At 48.0% G+C, this 21595-nt stretch overlaps 1 protein-coding gene across 1 annotated transcript in view; it reads right to left on the reverse strand.

Annotated features, from left to right (window-relative positions):
* Window positions 1-21595, reverse strand: part of LOC311149462 (IQ motif and SEC7 domain-containing protein 1-like) — a gene marked incomplete at both ends in the record, with an annotated part of 49488 nt that overhangs the window by 15858 nt on the left and 12035 nt on the right. Inside the window, 12 exons of the mRNA XM_084186659.1 lie at window positions 1300-1488; window positions 2288-2449; window positions 4732-4831; window positions 5464-5589; window positions 6780-6919; window positions 7716-7882; window positions 8069-8191; window positions 8693-8854; window positions 13616-14042; window positions 14085-14808; window positions 16735-17082; window positions 17685-17937. Coding sequence (XP_084042785.1) covers window positions 1300-1488; window positions 2288-2449; window positions 4732-4831; window positions 5464-5589; window positions 6780-6919; window positions 7716-7882; window positions 8069-8191; window positions 8693-8854; window positions 13616-14042; window positions 14085-14808; window positions 16735-17082; window positions 17685-17937 — 2921 coding nt within the window. The remainder of the gene's footprint in view (window positions 1-1299; window positions 1489-2287; window positions 2450-4731; window positions 4832-5463; window positions 5590-6779; window positions 6920-7715; window positions 7883-8068; window positions 8192-8692; window positions 8855-13615; window positions 14043-14084; window positions 14809-16734; window positions 17083-17684; window positions 17938-21595) is intronic.

A 21595-nucleotide genomic window follows, 5' to 3' on the forward strand; every position in this document is an offset into this window, starting at 1 on the left:
CTGCGTTCATCCACCTCTGGCCTGCTGGCTCCCCTACCTCTGCGGAAGCATAGTTCCCGCTCAGCCCAGTCAAAACTGTTCGCTGCTCTGGCACCCCAATGGTGGAACAAGCTCCCTCACGACGCCAGGACAGCGGAGTCACTCACCACCTTCCGGAGACACTTGAAACCCCACCTCTTTAAGGAATACCTGAGATAGGATAAAGTAATCCTTCTACCCCCCCCCCCCAAAAAAAAAAAAAAAACATTGTAAAGTGGTTATCCCACTGGCTATAAGGTGAATGCACCTATTTGTAAGTCGCTCTGGATAAGAGCGTCTGCTAAATGACGTAAATGTAAAAATGTAAATGTATTTGAAGAATCTCAAATATAAAATATATTTTTATTTGTTTAACACTTTTTGGGTTACTACATGATTCCATTTGTGTTATTTCATAGTTTTGATGTCTTCTCTATTATTCTACAATATAGAAAATAGTAAAAATAAAGAACATCCCTTGAATGAGTAGGTGTGTCCAAATTTTTGACTGGTACTGTATATATATATTTTTCACTCTTTATGCGATGCACACTGCAGAGAACACCGGAAGAAGAATGATCACGGTAAATTATTGTAATGTTTGTTTATTTGTCAATTAATCCCATAAGGGAAGGTTTGCCAACTGCGGATTTGACACAAAAAATTAAATGTAATTCATTCAATAATTCATTCATTAATTCATTCATATAGCCAATTTTGACTTTGCAACTGGCCCATGTAACGGAAATCGCTCAGTTCTTCCTCAAGGACAAGACTCGTCCCAATAAACGTCAACCTGCTGCAATAACAGTTCCTTAGCACTGTGCTCTCTCTCTCTTTCTGTGGATCACGATCTGTTCTATAATTAACACTTCCCTCCCTCACAACACAGCAGGCCTTGGCTCCGACCTTCAGTCAGAATGACTGTACAACGCCCTGCTGAATGACTGTTTGTTTCAAATCACTTTGTTTCGTCTAACACTCTATTGACATCTTCACAAAAAGACAATAAAAAAAAAAAAAGTATATTTATATATATATATTATATAAAATTATAAAATTATATTAAATTTATATTTCAATTTTAGATGTTTAAAAAGTTAAGTGAGCATTTAACTGCCAGCGAAAAGCTATTTATAAGGTTGTTTTTGTTAAGGTTGTATTTATAAGATAGAAAGTATTTCACACATGTATTTGACCCAGGTCTGGTGTCCAGTATGTCTGTCCAATGTGTGTGTGTGTGTCTGTCTGTCATGTGTGTGTGTCTACCTGTGTATATACCTGTGTCTGCTAGGTCTCTCAGTGATGAGCTGAGCGCGGTACGTTTTAGTCCGTCTGCGGAGACATAGCTGTCGTCCAGACTGGGCCTACCCAGAGTGCCGTTCACCGCCTTCACGCCGCAGCTAGGACCAACACCGCCAGACCCGTCCACAACCTGCCTCATCACCCCTTTCTGCTTCTCCAACTCCGCTGTAGCGAGAGAGAGAGATAGAGAGAGAGAGAGAGAGAGAGAGAAGAGACCAAGAAGTGAGTAGAGAATAAAAGTGGGAAGGGATTACGTTGCTTTAAAAGGTATATGATTATCACATTAGGGATTACTTAGCTTTAAAAGGTATATGGTTATCACATTAGAGATTACTTTGCTTTAAAAGGTATATGGTTATCACATTAGAGATTAATTTGCTTTAAAAGGTATATGGTTATCACATTAGAGATTACTTTGCTTTAAAAGGTATATGGTTAATACATTAGAGATTACTTTGCTTTAAAAGGTATATGGTTATCACATTAGGGATTACTTTGCTTTAAAAGGTATATGGTTATCACATTAGGGATTACTTTGCTTTAAAAGGTAAATGGTTATCACATTAGGCATTACTTTGCTTTAAAAGGTATATGGTTATCACATTAGGGATTACTTTGCTTTAAAAGGTATACGGTTATCACATTAGGGATTACTTTGCTTTAAAAGGTATATGGTTATCACATTAGGGATTACTTTGCTTTAAAAGGTAAATGGTTATCACATTAGGCATTACTTTGCTTTAAAAGGTATATGGTTATCACATTAGGGATTACTTTGCTTTAAAATGTTTATGGTTATCACATTAGGGATTACTTTGCTTTAAAAGGTATACGGTTATCACATTAGGGATTACTTTGCTTTAAAAGGTATATGGTTATCACATTAGTTGTATATTATACTATCCCGTAATATTCCCCTATGGAATAATAAAGTATTTTATCCAGTATTGTATAGTTTACTCACACTCAACTCTGTATTTCTCCATCTCCTGCACCTCAGCGATGCTCTCTCTCAAGTCGGAGGTGAAGCGTGTTCTGTCCTGCTGGCTCGGAGCATTAAACACAATCAGAACCTTTCTTTCCCCGCCAGGGTTGGCTGACGTCAGACGGGCACCATGGGGGTAGTCTGCAGGGGAGAGAGGAGACATGTTTACACAACACATACTGTACAGTAATACACACACAGGGTACACCACACAGGGTACACCACACAGGGTACACCACACAGGGTACACCACACAGGGTACATCTCACAGGGTACACCACACAGGGTACACCACACAGGGTACACCACACAGGGTACATCTCACAGGGTACACCACACAGGGTACATCTCACAGGGTACACCACACAGGGTACATCTCACAGGGTACATCACACAGGGTACACCACACAGGGTACACCACACAGGGTACATCTCACAGGGTACACCACACAGGGTACACCACACAGGGTACACCACACAGGGTACATCTCACAGGGTACACCACACAGGGTACATCTCACAGGGTACATCACACAGGGTACACCACACAGGGTACACCACACAGGGTACATCTCACAGGGTACACCACACAGGGTACATCTCACAGGGTACACCACACAGGGTACACCACACAGGGTACACCACACAGGGTACACCACACAGGGTACATCTCACAGGGTACACCACACAGGGTACATCTCACAGGTTAAACCACACAGGGTACACCACACAGGGTACACCACACAGGGTACACCACACAGGGTACATCTCACAGGGTACACCACACAGGGTACACCACACAGGGTACATCTCACAGGGTACACCACACAGGGTACATCACACAGGGTACACCACACAGGGTACATGTCATAGGGTACATCACACAGGGTACATCTCACAGGGTACACCACACAGGGTACACCACACAGGGTACACCACACAGGGTACACCACACAGGGTACATCTCACAGGGTACATCTCACAGGGTACACCACACAGGGTACACCACACAGGGTACACCACACAGGGTACACCACACAGGGTACATCTCACAGGGTACACCACACAGGGTACACCACACAGGGTACACCACACAGGGTACATCTCACAGGGTACACCACACAGGGTACATTACACAGGGTACACCACACAGGGTACATGTCATAGGGTACATCACACAGGGTACATTACACAGGGTACACCACACAGGGTACACCACACAGGGTACACCACACAGGGTACACCACACAGGGTACATCTCATAGGGTACACCACACAGGGTACATCACACAGGGTACATTACACAGGGTACACCACACAGGGTACACCACACAGGGTACACCACACAGGGTACACCACACAGGGTACATCTCATAGGGTACACCACACAGGGTACACCACACAGGGTACACCACACAGGGTACATCTCACAGGGTACACCACACAGGGTACATTACACAGGGTACACCACACAGGGTACATGTCATAGGGTACATCACACAGGGTACATTACACAGGGTACACCACACAGGGTACACCACACAGGGTACACCACACAGGGTACACCACACAGGGTACATCTCATAGGGTACATCACACAGGGTACACCACACAGGGTACATCTCACAGGGTACATCACACAGGGTACACCACACAGGGTACACCACACAGGGTACATCTCATAGGGTACATCACACAGGGTACATCTCACATGGTACACCACACAGGGTACACCACACAGGGTACACCACACAGGGTACACCACACAGGGTACATCACACAGGGTACACCACACAGGGTACACCACACAGGGTACATCTCACATGGTACACCACACAGGGTACATCTCACATGGTACACCACACAGGGTACATCTCACAGGGTACATCACACAGGGTACACCACACAGGGTACACCACACAGGGTACATCACACAGGGTACATCACACAGGGTACATCTCACAGGGTACACCACACAGGGTACATCACACAGGGTACATCACACAGGGTACACCACACAGGGTACATCGCACAGGGTACACCACACAGGGTACATCGCACAGGGTAGACCACATAGGGTACATCACACAGGGTACATCACACAGGGTACATCACACAGGGTACACCACACAGGGTACACCACACAGGGTACATTTCACAGGGTAACAAATCCTGCCTCCCCATTCTGCACCCCTCCCATAGTGTGCACTTGAACACTTCCTGTCATGGCTTTACCAATGGTGAAACTCCCTCCAGCTAGTGCTTATACCAATCCTATGATTTAAAATCTACGACGGGAAGTGTGCTAGTGCGCACTGTGAAGTGCACACATTGGGAGAAGGGTGTAGAATCTGGATGTAGCTCAATACTTACAGGAGTACACATGCACATAGGCAATCCAACACACACACACACACACTTACACTGGTTCTGGAACATGTGGACCTGCATTTCGACTAGTGGGAAGGACTGTCTGAAACTGTATGTCACAGAGGTCTTCTTCTTCTGGAAGATCTTGGTTACCTGTAGGTGGGATGAGTGATAACATCTTTATTTATGTTACCCAGCTAGCACCTAATGTTCTGAGAACCATATGTTTCATAGAGCTTGGTGAGAGTGTGGTTGTCCTACGATTATTTTGCACACAACCTTCCCACAACTTTCTGGGAATGGTGCAGGATAGTTGCTTTGGAACATTCTCGGCACATTAAGGAACTTGACGTTATTTTATTTGGTATTTCACTACGTTAACATAACTTTTCCTAAAGTTCAAACATGGTTACATTTAATTTCTTTTTTTGGTAATGTTCTAGGGATGTTCTCCAACTGGTTTGACATTGGGAATGTTCTCAAATAGTTCAAAGAACATTAAGAAACAATGTGGGAATTTCAGTACTTCAGCATTACATTTCCTACAGGTTTCCTCATGGTTCTATTTAAAGTCATGTTCTCAAATTGTTCAGAGAACGTTAAGAAAACCTTCCAAAAAAAAAACACAAGAAAACGTTAGTAACGTTCAGAGAACATTAAAACATATACTGTACATTCTGTTCTCAGCATTGACAAAACTCTCTCTATCCTCTATCTTGTTATTTGTGTTGGCCACTATGTGGTACAGACGTGACGCTCCGAGAGGGCACACAGGTGAGTCTTACTACGAGCAGGTCGTTGAAGAGGAAGACTTCTCTCTGGTGGACTCCAGCCCTCTGGCTTCTGTTAGGGTCAGGCACCTCGTACAGCTGACAGCAACACACCAACCTGCGGTGGGGCAGCGAAAGCACCTGCACACACAACACAGAAAGGTTAGCCTGCAGTTCAGGCTTACCGGCCCAAATATACAATTTAACATAAATGTTTACAAAATCCAACTTCATATCGGGCAACATCTGTGTGTGCCTACAGTATGGGGTTTGTCCACACTAACAGACCTTTACCATGGGTAGATAATAATATGCCGTTTTGCAGATGCTTTTATCCAAAGCGACTTACAGTCATGCATGCATACATTTATTTTTGTGTATGGGTGGTCCCGGGGATCGAACCCACTACCCTTGGCGTTACAAGCGCCGTGCTCTACCAGCTGAGCTACAGAGGACCACAAATCTTCTAGCTACAGTACATAGCCTGTGGGGTAGACATTTGTGACCGGTAACAGGATCTGAGGCATTTGACGGCAGTTCCTACTTCACAGTAGAACCGTTTGAATTATTATTATTTAATTTTTTTTCCCCCAGAAATGCTTTCTTGAACATGTGAACTTGCATGTGCCTTAATAACAAACTGGTCTGGGATCTGGAAATATGAACAAACATTTTTCAATTATGAGACTAGTTTAGCTAAGGAGAAAGCGCTGAGCTATACAGGGAGAAAGACAGGATCCTTTCCGGCTAGTCATGATTGGCTGAGATAATGGACATGCCGAGAGATGAGTCCCGATTGGCCATGTCGCAGGCTTCTGTCTATAACAGAATTGGCTCTTCCCTGGTCAGTATATAGGTCATCTTTGCTACTGCAGATTTTTTTTGGAAAGATAAAAGCTTTGGACAAATGCAAAAGTGTTGCTACAGCTCTCAAAAAACATGGCTGCCCTGAATTTAGCTGGGTTTAAATAGAGAGACTGCTTTCTGGAGCACAATGGCATGCTGACTCACCTGTTTACATGTGTGGGTGGGGCTAAGGCTTAAGAGGGTGTGAGTAATGCTGAATGGGCGTAAACAAAAGAAGAGCTCTCTAGGAAGTGTGAAATCTCAGCAAAGTCTTTCAAAGGGCATTTTCCTACTTGTCTCTTAAGTAGGATAAAAAAGTTTATTAACTTTTAAAGCAGCATACCTTCCCCGTGTTTCCCTCCAACACAGACTCAGAAAATCTGAGTCTGTGCTTTCATAAAATGCTCAAATAAGCTAATCACTTTACATTTTATATAAGCCTCAATAGAGAAATCTGGACACATTTCTACTGTATGTAGACTTACAGGCTTCTTGCCGACCAAAACCCTCTCCACAGCCTGTACTTGTGAGACGTGGTCATCGTTGGTGCGTAGCTCCCATTTCTCTATACGATGGTAGATCCCTACTAACAGGTCTCTGGGAATGTCCTGACCGTTGTCCACTCCTGAGACATACCACACATAGGGGAGAGGGTGTTAGTGAACAGAGAAAAGGAGTGACATACAAATACTACTATAGAGATTCCATAAAGTTCTGTAGAAGAAGAGCTAGAGATAAAGAGTAGATGGAAGGGAAGACTGATGAAGACTGATGAGGACTGATGGGGACTGATGAGGACTGATGAAGACTGATGAAGACTGATGAGGACTGATGAAGACTGATGAAGACTGATGAGGACTGATGAGGACTGATGAGGACTGATGAGGACTGATGAGGACTGATGAAGACTGACGAAGACTGATGAAGACTGATGAGGACTGATGAGGACTGATGAAGACTGATGAGGACTGATGAAGAATGATGAAGACTGATGAAGACTGATGAGGACTGATGAAGACTGATGAAGACTGATGAGGACGGATGAAGACTGATGAAGACTGATGAAGACTGATGAAGACTGATGGACTGATGAGGACTGATGAGGACTGATGAGGACTGATGAGGACTGATGAAGACTGATGAAGACTGATGAGGACTGATGAAGACTGATGAAGACTGATGAAAACTGATGAGGACTGATGAGGACTGATGAAGACTGAAGAAGACTGATGAAGACTGATGAGGACTGATGAAGACTGATGAAGACTGATGAGGACTGATGAAGACTGATGAGGACTGATGAAGTGAGAGAAATAGATGTAGTACACCTCCTGGTGTTTGTTTTGAGGAGTAAGAATGAAGGAGTAACAACAGGTCATGGCTTTATATCAGGTACTGAAAACAGTCAGCATCCTCCTCACCTCTGAGGTTTTTGATGAAGTCCTCCAGCTTCATCTTCCTCTCTGGTTTGACGTTGGGAGAGTACATGTCTGTGTTGAGGAGGATGATGGCGAAGGCCAGGATGAAGATGGTGTCGGGGTTCTGGAACTGTTGGATCAGCACCGGGTTACACACACAGTACCGCTGACTGGAGGGAGGGGGGAGTACAGAGAGAGATTAGATATAAAGCAGACACAAAAAAGTAAAATACGAAATGAATACTGTTGTGGACAACATAAGCTACCTAAACTACAACAACATAGACGTCCATAAATCCACAAGTCATACTATAGTATAGTATCCATAGTCCTGCTGCAAAAAAAGTCCCAGTTACCTGAAAGTCTCTATCAGTCTCTCCACCTTCTGGGCCTCCCCCTGGACTTTGATCTGGGCCTGGAACTTCCTGAGGGCATCATCCAGATCCATCCCTGAGAAGTCCAACTCATCCACCACACAACTGGACAGGGAGAAGAGGAGAGAGAGAGAGAGAGAGAGAGAGAGGAAGGATGAAGTAAGAGAAGAAGAGAGGGAGGAAGTAAAGAGGAAGGATGAAGTAAGAGAAGAAGAGAGGGAGGAAGTAAAGAGGAAGGATGAAGTAAGAGAAGAAGAGAGGGAGGAAGTAAAGAGGAAGGATGAAGTAAGAGAAGAAGAGAGGGAGGAAGTAAAGAGGAAGGATGAAGTAAGAGAAGAAGAGAGGGAGGAAGTAAAGAGGAAGGATGAAGTAAGAGAAGAAGAGAGGGAGGAAGTAAAGAGGAAGGATGAAGTAAGAGAAGAAGAGAGGGAGGAAGTAAAGAGGAAGGATGAAGTAAGAGAAGAAGAGAGGGAGGAAGTAAAGAGGAAGACAGGAAGAGTGGGACAGATTAATAATGTATCCTTCTACTAAAGGAAAGGGTGAGAGAGAGAGAGTGAGATAGAACACAGTACTGTATAGTGCAGTGTTGACTGATTAGCCACTCACTCCAGTACGTCCTTGTTGAACTGTTTCTGTCTGCAGCCCAGGAACTCCCCTGTCATCTGTCTGCTCAGTCCTTTCCTCTCCAGGATGAAGCGGGCGATGCCTACTGGGGTGTCCGATACGAAGCCTCTCTCTATCAGGTACTGGATACCCTTCTCTGGCTTCCTGCAGCGAGGGAGAGACACAGACAAACAGGAATTATTATGAAATACTGTATATGCCACTTAACAGACATTTTCATCCAAAATGACATAAAGTAGAGTGAGACAACACAGATAATCAAGAACTGGCCTTAAAGTAGAGTGAGACAACACAGAGAATCAAGAACTGGCCTTAAAGTAGAGTGAGACAACAAAGAGAATCAAGAACTGGCCTTAAAGTAGAGTGAGACAACACAGAGAATCAAGAACTGGCATCCTCAACTAACTCATCAACTGGCATCCTCAACTAACTCATCAACTGGCCTCCTCAACTAACTCATCAACTGGCATCCTCAACTAACTCATCAACTGGCCTCCTCAACTAACTCATCAACTGGCATCCTCAACTAACTCATCAACTGGCATCCTCAACTAACTCATCAACTGGCCTCCTCAACTAACTCATCAACTGGCATCCTCAACTAACTCATCAACTGGCATCCTCAACTAACTCATCAACTGGCATCCTCAACTAACTCATCAACTGGCATCCTCAACTAACTCATCAACTGGCATCCTCAACTAACTCATCAACTGGCATCCTCAACTAACTCATCAACTGGCATCCTCAACTAACTCATCAACTGGCATCCTCAACTAACTCATCAACTGGCATCCTCAACTAACTCATCAACTGGCATCCTCAACTAACTCATCAACTGGCATCCTCAACTAACTCATCAACTGCCATCCTCAACTAACTCATCAACTGGCATCCTCAACTAACTCATCAGTCCTTGTGAAAGCCTATGGGTTCAGGGTTGTTAGGGCCTGTCTATGGGTTCTGGGTTGTTAGGGCCTGTCTATGGGTTCTGGGTTGTTAGGGCCTGTCTATGGGTGCAGGGTTGTTAGGGCCTGTCTATGGGTTCAGGGTTGTTAGGGCCTGTCTATGGGTTCTGGGTTGTTAGGGCCTGTCTATGGGTTCTGGGTTGTTAGGGCCTGTCTATGGGTGCAGGGTTGTTAGGGCCTGTCTATGGGTTCTGGGTTGTTAGGGCCTGTCTATGGGTGCAGGGTTGTTAGGGCCTGTCTATGGGTTCAGGGTTGTTAGGGCCTGTCTATGGGTTCAGGGTTGTTAGGGCCTGTCTATGGGTTCAGGGTTGTTAGGGCCTGCCTATGGGTTCAGGGTTGTTAGGGCCTGTCTATGGGTTCTGGGTTGTTAGGGCCTGTCTATGGGTTCAGGGTTGTTAGGGCCTGTCTATGGGTTCAGGGTTGTTAGGGCCTGTCTATGGGTTCTGGGTTGTTAGGGCCTGTCTATGGGTTCTGGGTTGTTAGGGCCTGTCTATGGGTTCAGGGTTGTTAGGGCCTGTCTATGGGTTCTGGGTTGTTAGGGCCTGTCTATGGGTTCTGGGTTGTTAGGGCCTGTCTATGGGTTCAGGGTTGTTAGGGCCTGTCTATGGGTTCTGGGTTGTTAGGGCCTGTCTATGGGTTCTGGGTTGTTAGGGCCTGTCTATGGGTTCTGGGTTGTTAGGGCCTGTCTATGGGTTCTGGGTTGTTAGGGCCTGTCTATGGGTTCAGGGTTGTTAGGGCCTGTCTATGGGTTCAGGGTTGTTAGGGCCTGTCTATGGGTTCTGGGTTGTTAGGGCCTGTCTATGGGTTCAGGGTTGTTAGGGCCTGTCTATGGGTTCAGGGTTGTTAGGGCCTGTCTATGGGTTCTGGGTTGTTAGGGCCTGTCTATGGGTTCTGGGTTGTTAGGGCCTGTCTATGGGTTCTGGGTTGTTAGGGCCTGTCTATGGGTTCTGGGTGGTTAGGGCCTGTCTATGGGTTCTGGGTTGTTAGGGCCTGTCTATGGGTTCTGGGTTGTTAGGGCCTGTCTATGGGTTCTGGGTTGTTAGGGCCTGTCTATGGGTTCTGGGTTGTTAGGGCCTGTCTATGGGTTCTGGGTTGTTAGGGCCTGTCTATGGGTTCAGGGTTGTTAGGGCCTGTCTATGGGTTCTGGGTTGTTAGGGCCTGTCTATGGGTGCAGGGTTGTTAGGGCCTGTCTATGGGTGCAGGGTTGTTAGGGCCTGTCTATGGGTTCTGGGTTGTTAGGGCCTGTCTATGGGTTCAGGGTTGTTAGGGCCTGTCTATGGGTGCAGGGTTGTTAGGGCCTGTCTATGGGTTCTGGGTTGTTAGGGCCTGTCTATGGGTTCAGGGTTGTTAGGGCCTGTCTATGGGTTCTGGGTTGTTAGGGCCTGTCTATGGGTTCAGGGTTGTTAGGGCCTGTCTATGGGTTCAGGGTTGTTAGGGCCTGTCTATGGGTTCAGGGTTGTTAGGGCCTGTCTATGGGTTCTGGGTTGTTAGGGCCTGTCTATGGGTGCAGGGTTGTTAGGGCCTGTCTATGGGTTCAGGGTTGTTAGGGCCTGTCTATGGGTTCTGGGTTGTTAGGGCCTGTCTATGGGTTCTGGGTTGTTAGGGTCTGTCTATGGGTGCAGGGTTGTTAGGGCCTGTCTATGGGTTCTGGGTTGTTAGGGCCTGTCTATGGGTTCAGGGTTGTTAGGGCCTGCCTATGGGTTCAGGGTTGTTAGGGCCTGTCTATGGGTTCTGGGTTGTTAGGGCCTGTCTATGGGTTCAGGGTTGTTAGGGCCTGTCTATGGGTTCAGGGTTGTTAGGGCCTGTCTATGGGTTCAGGGTTGTTAGGGCCTGTCTATGGGTTCTGGGTTGTTAGGGCCTGTCTATGGGTTCTGGGTTGTTAGGGCCTGTCTATGGGTTCTGGGTTGTTAGGGCCTGTCTATGGGTTCTGGGTTGTTAGGGCCTGCCTATGGGTTCAGGGTTGTTAGGGCCTGTCTATGGGTTCTGGGTTGTTAGGGCCTGTCTATGGGTTCAGGGTTGTTAGGGCCTGTCTATGGGTTCAGGGTTGTTAGGGCCTGTCTATGGGTTCTGGGTTGTTAGGGCCTGTCTATGGGTTCTGGGTTGCAAAGGCATACACTAGAAAAGAAAAAATATTCTGCTGTAAATTAATGAAACTTCTAAAGACAATTTTCTTTCCGGTGAGTGACTGTGGCGTTTCTCCTTTTCTAGACAAATCAGAGAGACACCAGATCCTACAACATCTGAGAGACTCAAGTTAAAGATCCCTAAAGACGTCCGTATGCTTCCCAGGCGAAACAATTCGTAACAGTTCAGGCACACGAAAAAACAATTCTGGAGGCAAGCAGAAGTCGGTAGCCAAAGTCTACGCCCCCCTCGTCGGCGATTGGTCAACAGTAAGGATTCTTCAAGGAAGTGCCTGATGACTCCTCCTCATGCACATTATTACACTTGAGAAGTACTGCACCAAACATCCTAGTCAGACGCAAAATTGCGCGACTAAAATCTCCTCTGCAAAAACGTCAAAAAATTAATGACAGATTTCTTGAGTTATCTTAAATTAATTTGGACTATTTTGAGGAAGTGCATACCGGCTACGGCGTCTCAAAATGGACAAACAGTACTATTGCCGCTTTTTTTCTCTCGAGTGTTTCAAAACAAAGGTATTTTAAGGTGGTATGCGAGCACACTTGTTCGGTTTGGCTAGCCGAGCTCAGAGTGAAGCATGCTGACGCCTAAAGGGCTGACAGAGAGGCAGGGAGAGGTTGCCTGGTTACCCACACTCCTCGCTCTGGCCGAAACGCTAGGCCACGCCTACGGACGTTAGTTTCTTCTCCACAATGAGTCTGGATCCGAGTACCCTTCACCGAATGCGAACACATTCGGGGCCGTCCGATTGGTCCAGAAACCGATGGGTTGGGCCAGAGCCGGAACACACGTGGGTAAAGCGGCGATTTGCAAACGTGTCATCGGCTTTGATGCTGTGATTAGAGCCGATCCAGTCGCTGATTACTTTGTTTTGTACAACACCCCTCGCTCCCCCTCGTCTCCACAAACCACTTCAATGACGGCAGTCTAAGACTAAATTAGGTAGCGAAACGACAGAGCAGCGGAATAATTTAGTGTGAGTGGTCAGGCGAAGGGAAAGGAGGAGGAGGAAAGAAAACAGCCCCTGGTTCTGTACATCTCCTGGCTGATCAGGCCTTCCAAGCACCCCTGCAGTAACACACCTGATTCAAACAATCAGTCAAATGAATGGTCTTTAGTCTGAACCTTAGCTGAATCAGGTATGTTACCTCAGTTATGAAAGCCTGCACACCCAGTGGCTCTCTAAGCCTGAAGCTGAAAACCCTGTTCTCGCAACAGAATGGGCCGTTCTGGCTCAGACAACGCTCGGTTCTGGCTCGGACAAGGCTTACTTACATTATCTCACACCTTCTCAGGTACCGTCTAACTTACTAGAGGTTGAGTCCAATAACGTCTAACTTAGTTATTGAACAGGTTGAGTCCGATGCGGTACTGTCTAACTTAGTTATTGAACAGGTTGAGTCCGATGCGGTACTGTCTAACTTAGTTGTTGAACAGATTGAATCCGATGTGGTACTGTCTAACTTAGTTATTAAACAGATTGAGTCCGATGTGGTACTGTCTAACTTAGTTGTTGAACAGGTTGAGTCCGATGTGGTACTGTCTAACTTACTAGAGGTAGAGTCCGATGTGGTACTGTCTAACTTAGTTGTTGAACAGATTGAGTCCGATGCGGTACTGTCTAACTTACTTGTTGAACAGGTTGTGTCCGATGCGGTACTGTCTAACTTACTAGAGGTTGAGACCGATGCGGTACTGTCTAACTTACTTGTTGAACAGATTGAGTCCGATGCGGTACTGTCTAACTTACTTGTTGAACAGGTTGAGTCCGATGCGGTACTGTCTAACTTACTTGTTGAACAGGTTGAGTCCGATGCGGTACTGTCGTCTCTGCACCACGTCATTGTTAAAGGCGGGGCTATCCCAGCTGTGCCTGCTCTCTTTCTGATATGTCTGTTTTCCGAGCGGTGGGAGGGGCTCGCGGAGGCTGTCACGTGACGAGGACCCGGAGGAGCAGTTGATGGTATCGTTAGAGTTGGTGGTGGAGCTGAGAGAGTCGTTGTCTCCGTCAGAACAGCAGACCTGCTCCAGGCCACCAGGGGGCAGTGTGGCAGATGAGGAGGAAGATAGCGGGGTGAGGGGTGGTCCCTGGGGGGACTGAGAGGAGGAGGAAGGGGTGTCGGGGTACGGGTGGTGGTGTAGAGGGTGATATGGGAGCTGATGATGGGTGTGTGGCAGGTAGGAGGGGATGGCCGACGGGTGGGGGTGAGGGTGGGGGTGAGGGTGAGGGTGGGGGTGAGGGTGAGGGTGAATGTGGGGGCGGTGAGGGAGGACAGTACGAATCTGGCCTTGGGCCAGGGGAGGTATGGGGACAGCTCGCCCGTTGGGGTTGGGGTGAGGATTTGGGTGGGGGTTGTGTTTAATAGTGCCCTGAGGCGACCCTCCTCCACCACCTCCCCCTGGTTCTGTCTCGTAGACCAGTCTGCCTATAGAGCCACGGTCCGAGCGGTCACTCATATCAACAGAGCTGTCGCTTGGGGGTTCAATGGTCAGCAGGGGCAGGTGAGCTCCTCTCAGGCTGTAGTCTCTACACTCAGTACAGGGGGTGCTGCGTCGGCTGTTACTGCTGCCCCCTCCCGCTGTGTCCCGGCTGTCCTCGCGCCCCCCTACTCCGCCGCCACAGACTCCAGGGCTCCAGTACTCTGTGTCGGTGCTGCTGGGGGCCCGGTCCAGGGACTGGGGCGAAGAAGGGAGCCCGTCATCCATGTAGAGGGTCACGTCGCTGTAGAAGGTGGCTGTGCTGTCCTCGTGCATGCTCTGTCTCTCTCCTCCTCCTCTTCCTCCCACTCCTCCTCTTCCTCCGCCCCTCTGTCTTTCTCCCTCCCTCGGTCTCCAAACACACTCTTCAAAGTCGTCTGCCTCCACCCCTGTCTCGCCTCCATCACCTTCCTCCTCCTCTTCCTCTTCCTCCTCCTCCTCCTGAAAGTCTTCCACACCAGACTGACAGGTCAGGGCGTCATCGATGGAGTCAGCCAGGGACTTGACCTACAGGGTGGATGAAGACAGAACGGTAAGTCACACAGGGTGGATAAAGACAGAACGGTAAGTCACACAGGGTGGATAAAGACAGAACGGTAAGTCACACAGGGTGGATAAAGACAGAACGATAAGTCACACAGGGTGGATAAAGACAGAACGGTAAGTCACACAGGGTGGATAAAGACAGAACGATAAGTCACACAGGGTGGATAAAGACAGAACGGTAAGTCACACAGGGTGGATAAAGACAGAACGGTAAGTCACACAGGGTGGATAAAGACAGAACGGTAAGTCACACAGGGTGGATAAAGACAGAATGGTAAGTCACACAGGGTGGATAAAGACAGAACGATAAGTCACACAGGGTGGATAAAGACAGAATGGTAAGTCACACAGGGTGGATAAAGACAGAACGATAAGTCACACAGGGTGGATAAAGACAGAACGGTAAGTCACACAGGGTGGATAAAGACAGAACGGTAAGTCACACAGGGTGGATAAAGACAGAACGATAAGTCACACAGGGTGGATAAAGACAGAACGGTAAGTCACACAGGGTGGATAAAGACAGAACGGTAAGTCACACAGGGTGGATAAAGACAGAACGGTAAGTCACACAGGGTGGATAAAGACAGAACGATAAGTCACACAGGGTGGATAAAGACAGAACGGTAAGTCACACAGGGTGGATAAAGACAGAACGGTAAGTCACACAGGGTGGATAAAGACAGAACGGTAAGTCACACAGGGTGGATAAAGACAGAATGGTAAGTCACACAGGGTGGATAAAGACAGAACGATAAGTCACACAGGGTGGATAAAGACAGAATGGTAAGTCACACAGGGTGGATAAAGACAGAACGATAAGTCACACAGGGTGGATAAAGACAGAACGGTAAGTCACACAGGGTGGATAAAGACAGAACGGTAAGTCACACAGGGTGGATAAAGACAGAACGATAAGTCACACAGGGTGGATAAAGACAGAACGGTAAGTCACACAGGGTGGATAAAGACAGAACGGTAAGTCACACAGGGTGGATAAAGACAGAACGGTAAGTCACACAGGGTGGATAAAGACAGAACGATAAGTCACACAGGGTGGATAAAGACAGAACGGTAAGTCACACAGGGTGGATAAAGACAGAACGGTAAGTCACACAGGGTGGATAAAGACAGAATGGTAAGTCACACAGGGTGGATAAAGACAGAACGGTAAGTCACACAGGGTGGATAAAGACAGAACGGTAAGTCACACAGGGTGGATAAAGACAGAATGGTAAGTCACACAGGGTGGATAAAGACAGAACGGTAAGTCACACAGGGTGGATAAAGACAGAACGGTAAGTCACACAGGGTGGATAAAGACAGAACGGTAAGTCACACAGGGTGGATAAAGACAGAACGATAAGTCACACAGGGTGGATAAAGACAGAACGATAAGTCACCGTGACCTGAGAAATTATCTTTTACAACGAGAGAGGTACATTTTCTGAAGAGAATGTCTGTTTTGGCAGTGGAAGGAGTTGTAGTGGTAGACTCTCTCACAAACATCTTAGGGCTGCTTTGCAGAACACAGATTTAGACTGAAAATCTTGGTCAATGGAAAATCTCTATTGAGCTGTTTTATATAGTCCAGCACTAGTCTTAATATGTGTCCAGGTAACCTGCCCATAGTCTCCTCCCTCCCTGTTCCTCTCACCTGCTTGGAGAAAGTCTCCTCCCTCCCTGTCCTCTGTAGCTCAATTGGTAGAGCATGGCGCTTGTAACGCCAGGGTAGTGGGTTCGATCCCCGGGACCACCCATACGTAAAAATGTATGCACACATGACTGGAAGTCGCTTTGGATAAAAGCGTCTGCTAAATGGCATATTATTATTATATTATTACCTGTTTGGAGAAGGTCTCGTCCAGGTGTGTTACTGACTCTCACCTGTTTGGAGAAGGTCTCGTCCAGGTGTGTGTCCTCCTCTCTGGCCCCCTGGCAGCGTGGAGGAGACCCAGCCTCCATCTCTTCATCCCCAGGCTGGCCTCCAGGGTGCTGATACCTCTGTCCCTGTTGAACCCCCTGGCCTTGGGGCTGGCCCGGCCGCTCGTCAAACGAGTACTGCAGTCTCATGTTAGGCAGGATCATACGTCGAGTCACCCGGCTCTCAGAGGCAGAGCTTCGTAGCTGCTCGAAGTTCTTGTTCATGCGGTACTGACGGAACGCCGTCTGGATGGTGCGTGCCGCCCGCCGACTGAGGAAGTAACCGCCATACTTCCTCTCCAGCATCTCCACCTAACAGGAAACAGGAAGTGGACAGAACCAATGAGATAGTGAGAGGAAGTGGAGAGAACCAATCAGAGAGCAGGGGGAAGTGGAAAGGACCAACGAGAGAGCAGGGGGAAGTGGAAAGGACCAATGAGAGAGCAGATGGAAGTGGAAAGGACCAATCAGAGAGTAGGGGGAAGTGGAAAGGACAAATTAGAAAGTAGGGGGAAGTGGAAAGGACCAATGACAGAGCTGGAGATTAGGGGATCTTTTTAAGGGAATATTGCCATAGCAACCCTATAAAAATAGGTCAAAAGGACATTTCTATAGCCCCTGTTTTGAAAGGATGTTATTTTGTTTCTGTTGAAAAGCAACTGAACCAGGGTTATGTTTAAGAGTTTGTCTTCATTATGTCACACAGCAACAGAATACATAACAACATAGAATACAACATCAGAAATGGACTATCTAAATCAGCCACTCTCTATTCATATATTACACTTACTGTATGCATTCAGAATATAATATAAAACAAACAAGAACAAATCTACTGTAAGGACAAAGATTAAGCCTAGTCTTGGACTGAAAAGCGTTGAAACAGGCCTTAAAAGTCACAAAATTGAAAAAACCTTCTTGTCCTGTAGATCTGTGGACAGCTCATAGCTTTTGGACAGGGCTTGTCTATTGTCCTCCTTCTGCTGCTTCCGGAGCGCCAGGCTAGCAGGCTGGTGCCGGGTCCTCTGGGCCCAGGCCAGGGAGGCGGGGCTAGGGGGGGCCACCGGGGGGCCCAGTGGGCCGGGGCCACTGCTGCTCAGGTAGGGCCTCTGGCTACAGGTGCTGTCGGAGAAACTTCCAGTGTCGCCAAGTTGAGGCTCTTCCACACTAGAGGGGATAGAGGGAGGGGGAGATAGACGGAGTGGGACAGAGAGGGGGGGAGAGAGAGGATAGAGAGGGGGGAGAGAGAGGAGAGAGAGGAGAGGGGGTGAGAGAGAGGGTGAGAGAGAGGAGAGAGAGAGAGGGGGGAGGGAGAGGAGAGAGAGGGTGGGAGGGAGAGGAGAGAGAGGAGAGAGAGGGGGGAGAGAGAGGAGAGAGAGGGGGAGAGCGAGAGGAGAGAGAGAGAGGAGAGAGGGAAGGAGAGAGAGGAGAGGAGGGGGGGACAGAGAGGAGAGAGGGGGAGAGAGGGGGGAGAGAGGGGGAGAGAGGGGGGAGAGTGAGGAGAGAGAGGGGGAGAGCGAGGAGAGAGAGAGAGGAGAGAGGTGGGAGAATGAGAGGAGATGAGAAAGGGGGGGAGAGAGAGGAGGGAGAGGGGGGAGAGCGAGAGGAGAGAGGGGGAGAGAGAGGAGAGAGGGGGGAGAGAGAGGAGCGAGAGGGGGGAGAGAGAGGGGTGGAGAGGGGGTAGGGAGAGGAGAGAGGGGCGAGAGAGAGGAGAGAGAGGGGGGATAGAGAGGAGAGAGGGGGGAGAGCGAGGAGAGAGGGGGGAGAGCGGGAGAGAGGGGGGAGAGCGAGGAGAGAGGGGAGAGAGCGGGAGAGAGGGGGGAGAGTGAGGAGAGAGGGGTGAGAGGGGGGAGAGAGAGGAGAGAGAGAGAGGGAAAGAGAGGAGGGGGAGATAGAGAGGGGAGAGGGGGAGAGCGAGGAGAGAGAGGAGAGAGGGGGAAGAGAGATGGAGGAGGGAGAGGGGGAGAGTGGGGAGAGAGAGGAGAGAGAGGGGGAGAGAAAGGAGAGAGAGGGAGGAGAGAGAGGGGGGAGAGCGAGGAGAGAGGGGGGAGAGAGGGGGGAGAGAGGAGAGAGGGGGGAGAGAGAGGAGAGAGGGGGGAGAGAGGGGAGAGAGGGGGGAGAGCGAGGAGACATAAACGATATTATAACCGTGATCGATAATAGACAGTACTGTGCAGCCGTCTTCATCGACCTGGCCAAGGCTTTCGACTCTGTCAACCACCGCATTCTTATTGGCAGACTAAATAGCCTTGGTTTCTCAAATGACTGCCTCGCCTGGTTCACCAACTACTTCTCAGATAGAGTTCAATGTGTCAAATGGGAGGGCCTGTTGTCTGGACCTCTGGCAGTGTCTATGGGGGTGCCACAGGGTTCAATTCTTGGGCCGACTCTTTTCTCTGTGTATATCAATGATGTCGCTCTTGCTGCTGGTGATTCTCAGATCCACCTCTACGCAGACAACACCATTTTGTATACATCTGGCCCTTCATTGGACGTTGTGTTAACAAACCTCCAAACGAGCTTCAACGCCATACAACACTCCTTCCGTGGCCTCCAACTGCTCTTAAACGCTAGTAAAACTAAATGCATGCTCTTCAATCGAACGCTGCTGGCACCCGCCCACCCGACTAGAATCACTACTCTCGACGGGTCTGACCTAGAGTATGTGGACAACTACAACTACCTAGGTGTCTGGTTAGACTGTAAACTCTCCTTCCAGACTCACATAAAGAATCTCCAATCCAAAGTTAATTATAGAATCGGCTTCCTATTTCACAACAAAGCCTCCTTCACTCATGCTGCCGATCCTTGACTTCGGCGATGTCATTTACAAAATAGCCTCCAACACTCTACTCAGCAAATTGTATGTAGTCTATCACAGTGCCATCCGTTTTGTCACCAAAGCCCCATATACTACCCACCACTGTGACCTGTACGCTCTCGTTGGCTGGCCCTCACTACATATTCGTCGCCAAACCCACTGGCTCCAGGCCATCTATAAATCACTGCTAGGCAAATCCCTGCCTTATCTTAGCTCATTGGTCACCATAGCAGCACCCACCCGTAGTCTGCGCTCCAGCAGGTATATCTCACTGGTCATCCCCAAAGCCAACACCTCCTTTGGCCGCCATTCCTTCCAGTTCTCTGCTGCAAATGACTGGAACGAATTGCAAAAATCTCTGAAGCTGGAGACTCTTATCTCCCTCACTAACTTTAAGCATCAGTTGTCAGAGCAGCTTACCGATCACTGCACCTGTACACAGCCCATCTGAAATTAGCCCACCCAACTACCTCATCCCCATATTGGTATTTATTTTGCTCATTTGCACCCCAGTATCTCTATTTGCACATCATCTTCTGCACATCTATCACTCCAGTGTTAATACGAAATTGTAATTATTTTGCACTATGGCCTGTTTATTGCCTTACCTCCATAACTTGCTACATTTGCACACACTGTATATAGATTTTCTGTTGTATTTTTGACTGTACGTTTTGTTTTACCCCATATGTAACTCTGTGTTGTTGTTTTCATCGCACTGCTTTGCTTTATCTTGGCCAGGACGCAGTTGTAAATGAGAACTTGTTCTCAACTGGCTTCTTACCTGGTTAAATAAAGGGGAAATAAATAAAGCCAACTAAATGGCATGGACCCGTAAATCCAACCAGCGAGTGACACTGCAGTAAATTCTCCTACATGAAGGTACTCAGGATACTTATTATTAGCCCCTCTTGTCTCTCATTACCTTGACTCTCTCTGTCTCTACTCTCCTTCCATGTCTCTAGCCGTGGCTACGTGGTCTTCAGACAGGTGGTGTCACGCCGATGCCACACCAGTTCTTCCAACAACGTGTACATATTGATTTGTGCCATCTGACATATGGCAGAATCATTGATCTGCAAATCACGTTGCATCCCAATTCCAAAATAACTGCTCTTTATGTGTTCAAGAGGAGATTCCGCACATCTCCTTGGTCAAACGGACCCCCTCAAACACTCTGAATGACCTGCTGCTGTAAAGCTTAGAGCAGGCAAGTAGTCAGACTCACATTTAGTCCCGGGCACACACACACACACACACACACACACACACACACACACACACACACACACACACACACACACACACACACACACACACACTGGTGGTGGTCAGACTCACATTTAGTCCCGAGCACACACACACACACACACACACACACACACACACACACACACACACACACACACACACACACACACACACACACACACACACATACACACACACACACGCACACACACACTGGTGCTGGTCAGACTCACATGTAGGCCCGGGCTCGCTTTGGAAGCTTGTTATTCTTCCTGTAGAAAACCCACATGGTGCCGGTTCAGATGAGGACGAGAGAGAAGGGCTCCACTGGCCACACACACACTGGGCCACACACACACAGGGCCACACACACACTGGGCCACACACACACTGGGCCACACACACACAGTTTGTTAGTCATAGTCTGAACACCCCCCCCCCCCCCCCCCCACAAACTGACTCTCTCTCTGTCTCCCTCCCCCTCTCTCTCTCTTTCTCCCTTACACATACACATGCAGTGTTAGACAACAGAACAGAATTCACAACATGGGGCCGGTCGGTCGGTAACTACCAACAGAACATGCTGGTGACTATCACAACCACAGCTGAGCTGGGAGCAACAGACAGGTTACTAGCCAACCACTATGATAAACAGGCTAAAGTACTGCTGCTAGCCAACCACTATGATAAACAGGCTAAAGAGCTGCTGCTAGCCAACCACTATGATAAACAGGCTAAAGAGCTGCTGCTAGC

Source organism: Coregonus lavaretus (assembly GCF_964263955.1).
Source record: "Coregonus lavaretus genome assembly, chromosome: 22".
NCBI lineage: Eukaryota > Metazoa > Chordata > Actinopteri > Salmoniformes > Salmonidae > Coregonus > Coregonus lavaretus.